Source organism: Haliotis asinina, chromosome 7, assembly GCF_037392515.1.
Source record: "Haliotis asinina isolate JCU_RB_2024 chromosome 7, JCU_Hal_asi_v2, whole genome shotgun sequence".
NCBI lineage: Eukaryota > Metazoa > Mollusca > Gastropoda > Lepetellida > Haliotidae > Haliotis > Haliotis asinina.
Genome location: NC_090286.1, coordinates 54,580,812 through 54,597,058, shown reverse-complemented (window position 1 = coordinate 54,597,058; position 16,247 = coordinate 54,580,812). Strand labels below are relative to the sequence as shown.

Here is a 16,247-nt window from a genome sequence, read left to right as displayed (position 1 = left end):
TGTGTGTGTTATCCAAATCCTGTTTTCACTACAGTACTTGTAAATGCACTTCTAAGACTTTACTGCCTACTGGTTCCACCATATCTACTGAATTACAGTCTTGCCTGCGTTACATTGAGTGAGTAAGTGAGTGAGTAATTGTGCCCGCGTTACATTGAGTGAGTGAGTGAGTGAGTGAGTGAGTGAGTGAATGTGGTTTTAGCGATATTCCAGACATATCATGACGGGGGACACCAGAATTGGGCTTCACACATTTTACCCATATAGGGAATCAAACCGAGGTCTTCTGCCTGACGAGCGAACGTGTTAACCACTAGACTACCCCACCGTTCCACATTTAAGTAGAGACGGCATTATTTGTGAGGTATGTGTATTATTCTGAGTAGGAAAATAGGTCATTGAAAATCGGTGTGCATCAGTAATGTAGATCATGAATAGGTGTAGTGCATTATTCTCATATTCTCACAGAACTAACACATCTACATTTTTCATGTACTCAGCTGATTGATCATAATTTCCTTCACCCATTCCCTGGCTTTATTACATAGAGTCAGCATGAATATTAGTACGAAATTACCCCTAGCAACGCAATATGGGAAGTTAGAGGTGATTATCAAAATTGTTTCCCTGTTCAAAATAGTATTCCTACTTCAGATATAATGTCGCCTTTGATATAATGTGCACTATGTCTGATTTCCCAGATAGCTCAGTGACACAGAATAAAAGGATTTGAAGAGGTGATTATGCGACGATGTCGCATTGGTCATACAAGATACACTCATGAATATTTGTTAAAAGGAAAAGATCCTCCGTTTCGTATCCCTTGTGATGAGAGAATCACGGTCAAGCATGTCTTGCACAAGGGATAAATATTTCAGTGCCAAAACAATTAAGGATCTTTTTAATAAAGTAACTTATCATCTAATAATTGGTTTCTTAAAAGAAATAGAATTGTTGGATAAATTTTGAACAATATGTTTTGTATATAGATAAATGTTATTTTATTACTGGTAGTGTAAATTGGCAAACTGGGATCGTTAGTGGCTGTGCCTTCAAAGGGGGTTAAAATATCGTAAAATTATTGTCCCTCTGAGAAGGTACGTAAGAACTTTCAAAGTAAGATTTTCACGTACCAAGGTTTTAAACGTAGTATATTTGTTATTTTAAATTTTGGCTAACTTGTCTCACAGTCGCCGGCAGCTGAGGAGATGATGTAAAGCCAGCTAGGATCAATGCAGGTAGCAAAAAGTAATGTAAGTCCCCAGGTCCCTAGTATGGTGATCTACCCTCAGTTGTTGGTGATCTATAGCCGGTGTTTTATATTGTATTGTCTTCTCTGATTACAGTATTTTAGTTTTTCATGCTCGTTTTATGTTCATATCTGTGATAGTCTAGTATTTTACTGTCCTTCGATGGCAGGTTTTTATGTTCTAAATTTATTCATTCTAATCTTGATATAAATTAAATTGTTCTCGTCACGATATGGCTGCAATATTGACGATGTGACGCTAAATATTAACTCACTCACTCAGAATAAAAGGAGTAATAAGACATTGAAAGGTTAGAGAAATAACTGTTTATTTCAAAATGTAATTTTGGAGAGGGTTTGGCATCAGTGGGATTTAGCAACCAGCAAAATTCTGAAAATAGTACATTTAAACTATTAACGACACCAATCCAATAATATGACGAGCACATTCACACGCAACCAAGCAAACATGCAGACGCATACGTCCACGCACGCACGCACACACGTACGCAAACAAACAAATTTGAGGGCATACTTCAACATCCTGAAATTTGACTCTGATTATAAATTACAAATGTTAACAAAACATTACTAGGAAGACCTGCAGACAAACGTTTAGCCTCTGAATATATATGATTTTGATAACAAACAACAAACAAACAAACAAACAAACAAACAAACGGTATTTCTATTGAAAAAGAGTCCCAGGGAGACCAGAGATTCAGAAACTGAACCAGAGGAAATCTAGATTTGCTTCATTTAGGGCTTCAGCATTGCAGAGAGGGTTAGATAGGGAAAATAATGTGGTTCAGGGACTGTGAGACACTAGGCAGACCTGTTGTGAGATGCATCCACCTAATCTCAGTCACATCTGACTCCAGCATGAGACTAACTCTTACCCGGATCTTCTCGGACCCACACTAAATGCATAATTAAACATTTGCATGTACTATGGTTACACCGTCACCTCATAACACTGACCTGGTGACAAGCTACGTACTATGTTACACGTGAGACCACTGTCATTCTAACAACGAACTGATTCATATTTCGTATACGGTTACCGTAAATTTTGCATACAAACGTTTCTGATCTCTCCCCAAACACAACATCCTCGATTAAATTGCCATTTGGAAATTATAAATTAAATTATAAATAAAAATACAACTAATTCAACCCACAGCAAGATAACTTTGGACATGTTCAAACGTGACCTTACACTACAGAATATTTGTTTTCCCATATAAGAACAATCTAATCATGGACATACGTATATGCCTATAGTTCTAGAATACTTTGTGTAGGACATGACTCAAGGGATCAGCGGGTCAGCCTTGCATCGCAACTGCTTAGATGATACTCATGGCGTCAATGACTGGATTGTCTAGAGCAGGTTCGAGGCAGATTCGACATAGCTAGAATACACCTGACTGTGAGGTTAAACAGCAGGAACAGGCTCTGTAGTTCTGCTTCTATAGCCATATTTTGCAGGGAATGGTATCGAGGATCTTGCTTCAATAACGTCACCCCTATTAATCGTTTCACAAGAACAGGATGGGTTGTTTTACAAGTGCTCCAGATGCTGTTGCAGATGGAGGAACGAGGGTCTGTCCGACGGTCTGGTTTTCCAGCATTGTTGTATGATGCTATAGTATGGACCGAACTGCTCCGGAAGCCAGTGTGTTGTGGGTTTGGGCAGGCGATACCCTTGTTCAGTCTCACGAAATACACTGCGCAGATCCTCGACTGAAGAAGAGATTAATAGTTAGCAATAGTTAAGACCTGATCAGTTTAATTCATACTACTTTTGTGAATCTCAAGATCATGGATGAAATGCTGATCAAAGACCATTGATGCAGAGAGTTTAGAATTAGAAACAATAATCGCAGTATCCTGGCTGCTCAATTGGATACGACTTTAACCAATCAAGTACAGCGCCGTTCTCATAATGCCCGCCGATGAGGGGCAATACCATAATGCCGTTCCTCTGTCCCCGAGCTGTGAATATTACTTGTTTTGAAGATTGGTGACTTTGTCTTACCATCTGTGAATATGATGGTAAAATATAACATTATTGACAATTTCCACATGTATAGTGCCGGCACCAGGTTTCGAACTTACTCGCTTCGCTTACTTGCTTGGCGGTTGTATCCACTAGGCTAATATGAACCCTATGTTCCTCGCAAGACGGGTTGTGTACACAAGGTGCCCGTGCATATGTACACCAGGCGTAGGTTGCCTCTGACCTCCATGAATTTCGGCGCATCGGATACTGATTAAATTTGTGACTGCAGACTGCCAAGAGTAGCAATAGCATTCAGATACAAGAACCTTGGATAAATGAAGGTCCGGGTTAGAATTGATCTTCAGTAAGCAATACCTGTAGAGGCAAGTGGTCAGGCTCGCTGACTTGGCGGACACATGTCATCGTTTTCCAGTTGCTCGTGCGATTGATAACTGGATTGTTTGGTCCAAACTCAACTATTTACAGACCACAGGACATGCATGTCAAACTATGTTCTATGGCGTCAGCATTTCATGTTTCGGGTACAATCCAGCTTTTCCTGATAAGCTTTGAAAGAGCGTCATACGAATAAAAACCTGAATGATCAGGTTAGAGCAGTCCAGACCCGGTTAAAATTTCAAAAGATGTCATGGTAGGCAATTGATATTTCAAAATTGTCAAGAGGAAATTTAAGGATTTGCCTGTTTATCACTGGAGACGAGCAAGCATATCTATCCCTACGCGTGTTGCTCTTCATAATACAGAAAGTATGAGCCATACATCTATACCCATCACATGTATCAGTTCTAACTGCCATTCAAAGACCTGTATGGAATGATCCATCCTCAACTCATAGGTTGATGCTTCCTACGTTAATACGTCATAGAACTAGTTTCCCCTGTCCGCTGCTTCTATCGGAGACTTACTTGGACTATAGGGTATGATTCCTGATGAGGCTATTTCGTACATGAGGACACCAAATGACCACACATCGGACTTGACACTTCGCCTCTTGTATAAAGCAACCTCTGGCGCCATCCATTTAGTGGGAGACCAGTCGTCTGTATGATACCAATATCAATGTTACTCAAACGTTGATTGCATGATCTTTGTGAAGGTTTGTGGCCTATTTTAATCTCCAAGAGGGAAAAAAAGGAGACAACTTGGATTGACAACTTGTAATACGAGTTTTTGTAACTATAGTTACATAAAGGTCACGACATTAACGCCTGCAATCAAGGTCATTTAGTTCCTTATACTTCCAACAAGTAACATTTGACTGTAACGACTTCATATACAGTATTCATACTATGTTTGACTTTCTGTCGTTTCTATCATTGTTAAGTTTGTGAGCGTGTGTATAGATTTTCTGTCTGTCATACCTTCATCCACCCACTCCTGGGTGTCATATTTTCCTTGCCATGCATTTGCGATCTTAACTGTGTGTTGTTCTCCCATCAAGATGTTAGCTGACTGCAGGTTACCATGGATGAAGGATTTGAATTCCAGGAACGCCATTCCTTCTGCAATCTATATAAAATAAGAAATAACGCTACTATAGCGTTCAGATAACGATATGAGATACATTTGTTACTGTTTCTCTCAGAGGCTTGTGTGGACGAATCGGTTTTATCGCCACTTCGCTATGGTGACGACTTTTGTACTGTTTATCTTCTAATACCATCTAAATTCTAACATACATATACACTATACATTTCTCTAATACGGTATTAAAATGTTATTCACAGCAAATAGGTGATAATTTTTTTATTTTTTTTTATTTTTTTTTGGAATGGTGAGACCATTTTGGTATATATCAAATGTTTCGGCCCATGATGCCGGAACTGGAACATACCGTATACCTCCTGGAGTTGAGTGGTTAGAGTGAGTGAGTGAGTTTAGTTTTACGACCACGTAGGGAATCGGACCCGGATCTACAGCGTGACGCTTTAACCACTACACTACCCCACCACCCCGATTAAGTGGTCAGAACTGCAGATGGCACTGTGTGGGTATATATCTGTTAAGCTACAGAGTCGGCTGTATTAATTTTGTAAAGCCACTGTACCCACGAATGTTATATGTAATAATAAATTAGAAAGACTTCTAGCGAGTAGTTTGTCAGTATCAAGTCCTTCAAGGAAACAATACTGTTTGTTGTTTATAAAAAGATCCCCTCACCTGCTGACACACGCTTTTCACCATACTGAACTCTATTTGAGGACGGTCTGTTTTCCTAAGGAAGTCATATAGAGAGCCGTTATTCATGTACTCCATGATGAGAAACACAGGCTCACAGTTGGAACACACAGCCAGAGGCTGGACCAACCGGACATGTCGGAGAGATTCCATTTTCAATTTCTCAGCGTCGATGTCCCCATGGTCTCCAGATGCCATCGTCTTCACCGCAACATCGAGTTTACCGTACAGCTTTCCTGAGGATTTACATTTGTTTTGTGAACATTTTCACGGTAGTTGTATTTTTATCAGCACTATTAGCAGATAACCTGTGAATATTAGAATTGGTCTTCAGTAGCCCATGCTGGTCGCGAGAGGCGACTAACTGGATCGAGTTGTCAGACTCGCTTATATGTGTAACACATTCCTTCTATACCACTGCTCGTGGTTTTGATCACTGGATTGTAAGTTCCACATTCGATTATTTAAAGACCACCGTCATATAGCTGAATAATTGCTGACTGCTGACTGCGGCGTTGAACAGCAAACAAACAAATTAGTAGTATTTTACTATGTCCTTATAGTGTCAGTATGTACATACAGAATAATTCCCTTATTTGGTCATATCTAAGAAAAAGCTACTTTCAGTATAACTATTAATATTTCCATTGGTACAGTATTCATTATCAGACATATAAGTGCACGTTGAGCAGCCAACATCGTCAGCTACTCCACCTCGCCAGACATCCTTTGCCAGGACGTCACTCAAGTAGATGGCTCCTTTGTCCATCTTCACATTACGGAGATGTCTAACAGGCGGCATCCTCGGGCAAGGGACGGTAAGGCGACATTTCAAGCCATCTTGACGCTCTGTAACCACCGGAGGAAGGTAACTAATGACATATCACCTACTACATTCGAAGACAGATCGATAATCAATCTTCAACACAGACCGTAAGAAATGTTATCCATGAAGGTCATATTTCACCCTTGAAACTAGCTTTAAACTATATGGGTTGTAGATGGTTCTACATTTTATTTATGGTATTACCTGCTAGTTTAGTTAAAATATCATATACAGTAGAAAATATTTAGGGAAAGGTAAATCCAGTTCCGATATTTTCTCCTTATCAGACAAATGATACATTCAATTCGATATAATTAGAATGAAATCATACATGATTTCGTACTATCCAACTGACATATGCAAGTGTGTATAGCGTATACTCAGGGTATAACTTAACAGGCATTTCAGGAAACAAACCTGCTTTAGAGTGCAAATGTTTTTGTTTGGTTCCAGATAAGACGACTGTGTTGCTCAATTTGATCTCGTCGATAATACATGTAAGTATCTGGAAGTGTAAAGCTCGAGGGTCGTGAAATTCTAACAGAATCACTTGATGTTCTACTACGCCTTCACCTAATGTACTCGTCATTTGGAATATATACAGAAGGTTCAGTTAAGGGATGACTGACCCCCCTGAAGGGTCGCAATGCTGTAGTCTTCCTTACTCTTCTTAGCATAGCTGTATCTACTTTGACGTACCTTTATAGTGTGCCAGCAGCGTGCTGAGATCAGGAAACATCTTCCTAGGTGATACATATACCTCCCCGTTATCGGTCTCACGTATCTTGTAATGAAATACAGAGTGGCTGTTTCCAGTCTCTTCCAGACACTTCATTGACAACACGTTGTGACTCTCTGGAAACCAAAATCCAACAACCAAAACACTTCAGCGTTTGCAAGGTACACTGACAAGGTCACTTCCGTATAATATAACGTACGTGAAGGTAAATATTGTTCGCAAACCGTTTCACGGTTGCATCAAAGTGTGAATAATCTATCCTAATCGCGATAGATCTAACATATAATATCGACAGTTGTGGAAACATAACTGATCAACTTTCAGAAGACAGTCAAACCTTGATCTAGCCAAGAACAACAATAGTTAACGACAGACATATGATGCTCCTGTTGCTACGAAATCAGTCATGTTTGAGTTTAATGAGTGAGAGAGTTTTATATTCCACAGCAGGGGGCTGTAGAAATGGGCTTCACACATTGTACCCATGTGGAGAATCGAACCTAGGTCTTCGGTGTGACAAGCGAACGTTGTCAGCAGCTGACCAATCCCACCGCCCCATTTCAGTATATAGCTGTTGTGCACAGAACAATAGACAAGTCACACCTGCATTTTTAGTTCTTGTAGTGACGCGCCATCTATTTCCACCAGCTGGTCTTATGATATATTTATAAAATTGCTCACATGGTTACTTCTTACTGTAAGGAGACCTTTGAGAATTGAGAACCGTTGTCAACAACTGCAATACAGCTGGACTGAGAGACCATGGGAGCATTATTTAGAATGTGTTAGATGTTCTAAAGCATGATACTGACTGCAGATTGACCTCCTGACAAGGAAACTTCCATTGGGCACTTTATATCTCATCAGTAATGCCTCTGCCTCGCCCCTGCCACACTCAAACCACCAACTGAAACATATCCATATTAACGTCAATTGAAAATGTTCGAAAAGTTCACGACCTGTTGTATTACTTTGTTTTATCAAAAAGGCTTCCAAGCGGAGAGACCTGTTAACGTCCGGGGTAGAAGAGGCCTACAGCAACCCATGTGTTGCCATGAAAGGCGACGATGTTTGTCGTATGAGGCGGCTAATGCGATTGGGTGGTTAGGCTCGCTGACTTGGTTGACACATGTCATCGGTTCCCAGTTGCGCAGATCGATGCTCATGCTGTTGATCACTGGATTGTCTGGTCCTGACTTGATTATTCACAGACCGCCGTCATATAGCTGGAATATTGCTGGGTGTGGTGTAAAACTAAACTCACTCACTCACTCACTCCAAGCAAAGAAGGACGGTTAGAGTTACAGCTTTGTCGGACTCCTGGGGTAATTTAATGGTGCAGCTGCATTCGGTGTTCAACAAGCATGCAACTATTAACGCTAACAGAAGTTCTCCCATCCCATACCGCCAGGCTGGCATTTAGAGAGTGTATACCAGTTTGGATTCAATTTGAAAATGTACTCTCAAATCCTTTAGGATGTTACCAACAAATCCTTGCAGCTTGATGCGGAAGATTCATTTTTATACCGTATCAAATAATTTCAAGATTACGTTAACAAATCGTTCGTGCCTGCTTACTCGTCAGCATTGGGAGACATGTCAGCAGGTTGGACGTAGTCGGTCGGGACGTATCCTTCATTCCCATTGCTCATGTTGATGCAAACGACCCACTTGGATGTGTCACTGACAAAATGATAAAAACAAAAAACAAAATACATCATATCTGGATTTTACCGACGCATAAACCTTTATCACATATTTGGTGTCAACATCTAAAGATGTGTCACAATACTGACGTCACCTTGAAACACAACGAGGTCATCAAAGTACCAACGCCAGAAAATAATTAGTCACGTTTATCCAAATCCGTGAAATAACAAGACAAGAGGTGAAAATATATTATTTAATTAAGAATGCCCGAGTGAGGGAATGAAGACATCTGCTTCCGTGACAAAGGTTCGTCTAACACCCTTGGGTGTTTTTCATTAAAACAATGGCGAAATCTAGCTATCTTGGATTCGAACCACAGACAATATATACCGGACAAAACATGACACTATTTCACCAAAACCCATGTTATAAAAGTTGAGTTTACATTGTGTGTTAAGGCATACTGACCCAGAGTCTTCTTTCTTGAGGAGGTCTCCTTGCGTGAATGACAGGTCGCCATCTTCAACACCTTTGAAGTCGTATATCGCCCGTAAGATAACATGCTCTAAATCAAATAAATTAACAATCATAAATTTCAAGAATTCATCAATTCTAAAAACCACTCAAAATATTTCTAGATGCTAAATGATAAATAGAAGTGGGGAAATCAGTTGTATACTTGACATATACATACATGTACATGAATACGAGGGTGACTCGTTCCTGTACGCTAACAATGGAGGGTGCAAAGCCCGGAGCCCAAGGGCCTCCTTTTGCAAAGTTCTAAGTGATCATAAGTCACTAAGGCAGCCTTAGTGCAGTGTTAAAAATGGCAGTTAAAGTTAATCTCGGTAAAGGTTGCTACGTGGAAAGAGCCCCTGGGAGCAGTTGTACAAAGCGATCTTAGCGCTAAGGTGACCGTAACTCCCATACATAAGGTAGTCCTATAGCTAAGGTTGTTTTGTACAACGGCACCCTGGTATGTAACGGTGTAAATACAGCAGTCATGATGTTAGTGTTTGACAGTGGTGCCTACAAGAAACAGTATTCATCACTCGCTGTATCAGTATATGGTACTAGTACGTGGTGGTATATGCTACTAAAAGATTTAGCAAAGCTGATGTAAGGGGCATGATCACACATATTTATATCCTTTTGTGTTATAAAACATTTCATATCGGCAAGGGATGCTCATACGTGCAGTGCACAAACCACATGACAGAGATGTTACTACGGTCATTCCGAACTAAAAATAACGGACTTCACCATATCCATAGTTTACTGTTGCCTATAGCCAAACAAAATCACAATTACCTGCTTTAGGTCTGGGATGGTACTTGATCGAAATAAGCTCGGGTTGTGATGGTGACTCTTCAAAACAACAAAACGGCATACAAAAACAGCAACGAGGTTCCATAAAGCCGGAGAAAGTTCAGTCACTGTTACAGTCTGTCCCATTTACACCACCCGACTATCGCCATTGAAGGCATCGACCCGGAAGACAACTATCACAACAAACCGGGTACGCTTCAGTACATTTACTAATCTCGATCTGCAGCAGTGTATCAATAGCCTCGCATATTTCAATACATTGAACATACTAACAAGACACGCCTACGGATTGCCGGGTGTGACTGACCTATATTTCATGTCTTGGGTTTCCTTTCACCAGGGAGACTCTCTTGTAGAATATCCCTGCTTTCACGAAGCACTAAGGCGATCGTAAGTCACTAAGGTAACCTTAGTGAAATGTTATAGAGTAGGGGTAAAGGCTGCTTCATGAAAGGAGCAAGTTACAAAGTTACTTTATAATCGTTACAAGTTACAAAACAGTTTTATAATCGTAACAAACTCAGAGACCGTTGTTCGATTCCGACTGTCATTATCAATAAACTGTGATATCAGCTGTGATCGATTAACTGTGATATTGGTTGTGACCAATTAACTGTGATATCTTCTCCCGTCTCAATCCTTTTCACATGACTGTGAATAATAATATAAACTTATATTTTGCGTACTTATCGTAATACGCATTTAACGTAATCATGCTGAGGTTGTTTCAGCGTAGTGTACATGCGACTTATGAAGTCATTCGCGTAGTCGGGTGGGTTAGGGGAATTTCGAAATTGTTTACGCTCTATAAATTTAAATAGAACTCAGCATAGACTGGTGACACTTTGACCTGTTATCATGGGAGTTGTTTCCCTTGCATCGGTCGCTGAGTGAAATGCTGCCTTGTGTCGCCCAACTGTGTTTTGAACCAAAGATGGTTCAGACGTTTTTAGAATAACTCTGGGATTTATGTCATTTTGGTTATGGTGCCGGTGCGCACGAGAAGCAGGGCGTCCTCCCACAAATGACATCCTTACGTTGTCAGTTTTATTGCTGGTGTATTTAACCTCTTTGGTCATGTGGACAAGGCGTCCAATATCGAATCAGCAGGTACGTGGTTCGAATCCCAGCACGGGACGTGTAGATTTAGTGGCCTCTACACATGTCACTCTCCCTGGACTTGAAAGTACTTGCCTACAAATGGTTAAATGTCTACGAAACATAAACAGTTACTCTTTATATGTATGGTAGTACTACTTGATAGTAGAAGTTCATGAACATTGTGGTACATGGTGTCCCGTGCTGTTGATCAATGAAGTGTCTGGTCCAGACTTATTTACATACCACCGCCATATTGCTGGAAGACTGATCGCTGTGCCGCAAAACAACTCACTCAACCCAACATGTTCCAGCAAATGAGGCACCTGGCCAGTTGACCAGTAGTTGGATATGTGTGTGTTAAGTGAACTCACACCGGGTGCCAGTCGAACTGACCCAGCCATAAAATGCCCCAGCAAATTAGGTAAAATTGCCTGTAGTTTTGGTTAAATTGCCCCAGGTCTGGGAAGATTATCACAAGGCATAGACAAAATGCCCCAAATGGTTTGAAATGAGTAAATATATTGCAGTAGTCTACTGCAGTATGCTATAAACCTTGTATTTTGTAGCTGGGTCTATTGGACTGGTACTTTTGACACTCACACGCACACACTTCAACACATAACCTTCCTTCACCAGAATTTCATTTACCTGGTACCTAAGAATTAATACAGGCAGAGAGAATCAGACTGAAGTATGACATTTCACTGTCATATGAAAAACATTGTTGTTTATTTCAAATGGCATAAACATGGCACCAAGATATCTACCACATTGCACGAAGCACAGTTTATATATCTAATTATCATCAAAGGTAAAACTGGGCCAAATCTTTAGGCAGTTAGGTATGTACGTTGATACAAGGTAAACACACAACAACAAAATCTTTAGTCTTCAGGTTAATCTTGAGTTCTTACATATTCACAGTGAGTCTGTTAAATACAGAGTAAAGGCCCTGGCACCGTCCTACAAAGCAATCACAGCTCTAAGGTGACTGTAACTACCTTACCTTAACATAGACTTTATTAAGGCAGTCTCAGCGATAAGGTAGTTTTGTACAGAGGCACCCTGATAGGTATTCCAATGTGTTAAGGTATATGATCTACACTACCCAAAAGCATAAGGGTTGCCTAGTTCTTTCATGCCATGACAGATTAGCTAAAATAACACAAGTGGTGTAGTGATTAGCCCGCCTCATGCCAAAGGCCCAGGTTCAAATCCTGTTGAAGACACCCAAAATTTGTAATCAGGGTCTCATACTGTGTTGGGCGAGGAACATCATCCACATTGCACCCAGTCCACCCAGCTGTTTTAAAATGGGTACCTGAGAAGAGGATTATGGACCTATACAGTTATGCTTAATGCCTAGTCGCAGCTTGGAAAGTACAGTTCTGTTAGGGTAATAATGTAACATTGGACAGCATCACATTGGACTCTGGACGCAACAGTCAGCATTATTATTATTAACAAAATCAGGTGACTCATGCCTTCTTTCTTGTTGAATACATACATCAATGGTTTTGTACCCATTTATGACAATAAATCCACATTTCTCACATACAAATGATGTTTACTACCATCTAATATGTAATATTCAGGACTACACGTTCTTAGTACAGTACTGGCTCAAATCCGGCCTGGGAATCAACCCAACAAAAGTACTCGAATCTGTACTTTACTAAGAAAGTGTAATTCCAAACATAACATACTAGTATGTAACATCTGACCATTTTTCTAAACGACATTGTCTAATCATAGCTATTAACACATCTGAAATAAGAATATTCTACACCTCATAACATACTTAAAATTTCTTCATAAAATATTTCATAAATATACATAAAATGTTTAAATTATTACACATATATACAAATTTTACAGAAGTTAAAAATGCATCTGGTTATTTTGTCTATTTTTATATAAACGGAGTAAAGACACATCTGTGAATACATTGTATTATAATGCTTGGTTTTCAAATGAAACTACTTAACCTTTGTAATATTATGTCCAATAATGTACTGTACTGAAGTTTCTTCAGCACTTTTTGTTTGAACATTATTGTTAAATGAACATAACATTCAACATCAGTTCTATGTTCAGTTACATAAGAACAGATTTACCACACTTTGTTTTGCCCTTCATTTCACCTTGAAATGCATAAATCTGTTCAGCATGACTCGCTTACATGTTACCATTGGAATAGGGAAGTATGAATAAGATACGTGACCTACATCTGCCACTTTGGTGAAACATATGACTGCCTACAAACCTAGAAACATGTTTGTCAACAGGGATTCAAACCGGATATCATACATTTTACAAACAATGAAATGCAGCACCTTAGAGGACTGTGCCATCCTTGACTTCCTGTGTCATGGTATGCCTTCAATGTTTCAGCACCAGCCATAGGAGGTATACACAAGCAGGTAGGATGATATTTTACAATGGTATGTACAATTGAGTGAGTGAGTGAGTGAGTGAGTTTAGTTTTACGCCGCACTCAGCAATATTCCAGCTATATGGCGGCGGTCTTTAAATAATCGAGTCTTGACCGGACAATCCAGTGATCAACAACATGAGCATCGATCTGCGCAATTGGGAACCGATGACATGTGTCAACCAAGTCAGCGAGCCTGACCACCCGATCCCGTTAGTCGCCTCATACGACAAGCATAGTCGCCTTTTGTGGCTATGTACAAGAGAGACATGGATACTCTGACTGACTTATGCAAGCTAACTTTGTGGGTACTGGTTGGATGCTGTTCTATCATATACAATTCCAGAATGGGGGGTGCAAGGATGTGCACCCATCCCTTTTTGTTCTCCGAGCCCCTATTTCTCATCACAATTGTCCATGTCTGTGTCTGTGCTCCTGGCAAGTGACACAAGTTTCTACACACAGCATTATGTATATCATGGGACAACTGCTGAGGGTGTAACCCAACACAGTTTATGGCTGGAGTCCGGCTTTGTTACTGTTTGCTGTATGACATTAGCGTGCAGTCCATCATACAATCACACATTCCTGAAAGACTATAGGGGTTTGTGAGCCAAACATTTCAACATATATATACATTTGAGAATAAAATAAACATAAACCACTTGCATGTACATACCTGTGTGTGCATGTGTGTGTGTGTGCATGCATGTGTGTGTGTGCGTGTGTGTTTATTATGTCAGCTTATCAGCTTATCTCATATCGTCTTACAAAACTGGAACTGTGGAAACATGAACAACATAAACAATGTAATATGTACAAGCATTTAAGTATTGTATTCCAGTATTTACACCTAACCCTCCTCCTCCCCTCCCCCGGCCCCCACAACAATGCTGAGACTGATGATTGTCCAGCATAACAAGAAGACGCCAGAGGTGATTGAGCAACTCAGTAATACTCTGAGACATGACATCTTAGCTTATGTCATAAACGAAGTTTTGGCACACCCATGGGTTATCAACAGGTATGGCTATGCCCTACTGAACAATGTAATTTCGGTAACTTCATTATCCCGTCTTAAAGAAGCCACAATCATTCTACTCAGATAGTGTAAAGACCATGTTTAGAAGTAATGGCTGCATCATTAGTGTGCTGTGGACATGTGGACAGGATATATGTTTAACGTTTTCAATCAGTGACTGAATATGTTTGTCCCTACCAAAAATTCTACCCCATTTTCTGTCATATGAAAAACAATACACATGTTTATAGTGTTATTCAGATAATGTCATGTCTGTCTCAATCACACTTACAATGTTGTCCATTAGAGCATATATCTCACATATCTCATACTGTCTATCAAATCATAGAATTATATATACCATTCAAAAAAGTATGGGAAATTAGATTTACAAGATTGACAAAATGAAAATGATGAAGCCAAAGAGGAAATAGATGATGAAGAGAAATTAATGGAAAATGAGACAATATATTCAATTCCTTTGGAAATATTCATCTGTATGGATACATATATTACTTTTTCTCATAAGCACTGGCATTATAAGCACTTCTCATAAGCACTGGCATTATAAGCACTTCTCATAAGCACTGGCATTATAAGCACTTCTCATAAGCACTGGCATTATAAGCACTTCTCATAAGCACTGGCATTATAAGCACTTCTCATAAGCACTGGCATTATGAGCACTTCTCATAAGCACTGGCATTTAAGCTAGTCGTATTCCAGCAAAATGGAATAGCCCCTACTTTTGTTGAATGGTATATCTCAGTTGGACTCCTTTATGTATCAGAGCATAATGTTTACATCTCATAAGGTCTCCATTGTCTCTGTTGTGTATCAGCTAGATCATAACACTTATATTTCATTTGGCCTCTTCGTTACCAGGAAGATTACAAGATCATTATCTGCCAATGTTCTGAGTGTTGTCCATCTGCTTAAAGTATGTTCACACACATTTCGCAGCCACGAGTAATTATTTTCTTCCTTATCTTCACTGAGCAAAATTTTCATGTTCACTGTAATCTGATTGCCTTGTAAAGGACTGTCATGTTTCAAGGTCAGCATGTTCACAAGGTCACAACACCACACTGCCATTCAGCAGTCTCCTGAAGAATGTGTCAGTCACCAAACAGTTTTCTTCGAAGTGAATGTCCAGTCAGTCTATATGTGTAATGGAAGTTCATTAGTCATTTTCATGATGATCAATGAGTTACATGAATATTCATATCCTGTGAGTCACTTTCTATTGATTGAATGTACACCTGTTAACAATTACTGAATGAGATTGATGTCAGTTATGTACAGATATCATGAATATCACATGCTTGAGTGATATCATAGAAGTAGTTGCTGATATCGACGCAATAACAGCTATAATGTAACCTGTTATAATGTAGTTTTAACACCATGCTTGCTGTGGTTCTGTTGTATCAGATATCAAGCTGCTATTGATAATAGTAAAAACCAGATATCACAAGTTCACTTGTCTGAGTAAATAATGGCACTGCTTAAATGATAACAGAACATATTTCAAATTCCACCAAATGTGTGGATTTCATGGGATACAACAGTGGAAAATCACCCACAGAAGTTTTGTTGCTTCTAACACTGATTGAAAAGGTTCTAAAGAAGACACTTTATACATCCAAATTGAATCACTGGAAGAAAATCACTGTTGACATCACATATGA

General features: G+C 39.6%; 1 protein-coding gene across 1 annotated transcript; it reads right to left on the bottom strand.

The window, feature by feature from the left end:
• Positions 1–1,621: 1,621 nt before the first annotated feature.
• Positions 1,622–10,159, bottom strand: LOC137291365 (tyrosine-protein kinase Src64B-like). Its single transcript, XM_067822682.1, has 10 exons — positions 9,983–10,159; positions 9,137–9,233; positions 8,597–8,701; positions 7,831–7,925; positions 6,979–7,134; positions 6,168–6,302; positions 5,436–5,689; positions 4,637–4,784; positions 4,181–4,315; positions 1,622–2,995 (listed from the first exon to the last, which is right to left on the bottom strand). The coding sequence occupies exons 1-10, from the start codon at positions 10,083–10,085 to the stop codon at positions 2,814–2,816; spliced, it is 1,410 nt and encodes a 469-aa protein (XP_067678783.1). The 5' UTR covers positions 10,086–10,159; the 3' UTR covers positions 1,622–2,813.
• Positions 10,160–16,247: the final 6,088 nt, after the last annotated feature.

Bases quoted from the DNA above. Each gene is read 5' to 3' on its own strand.
- LOC137291365 (XM_067822682.1), bottom strand. From the start codon at position 10,085: ATGGAACCTCGTTGCTGTTTTTGTATGCCGTTTTGTTGTTTTGAAGAG. The intron at 7,926-8,596 runs GTAAGCAGGCAC...GATATGTTTCAG, and splicing joins ATGTCTCCCAATGCTGACGA to TTGGTGGTTTGAGTGTGGCA. The intron at 5,690-6,167 runs GTGGAGTAGCTG...GTAAATCCTCAG, and splicing joins GGCAAAGGATGTCTGGCGAG to GAAAGCTGTACGGTAAACTC.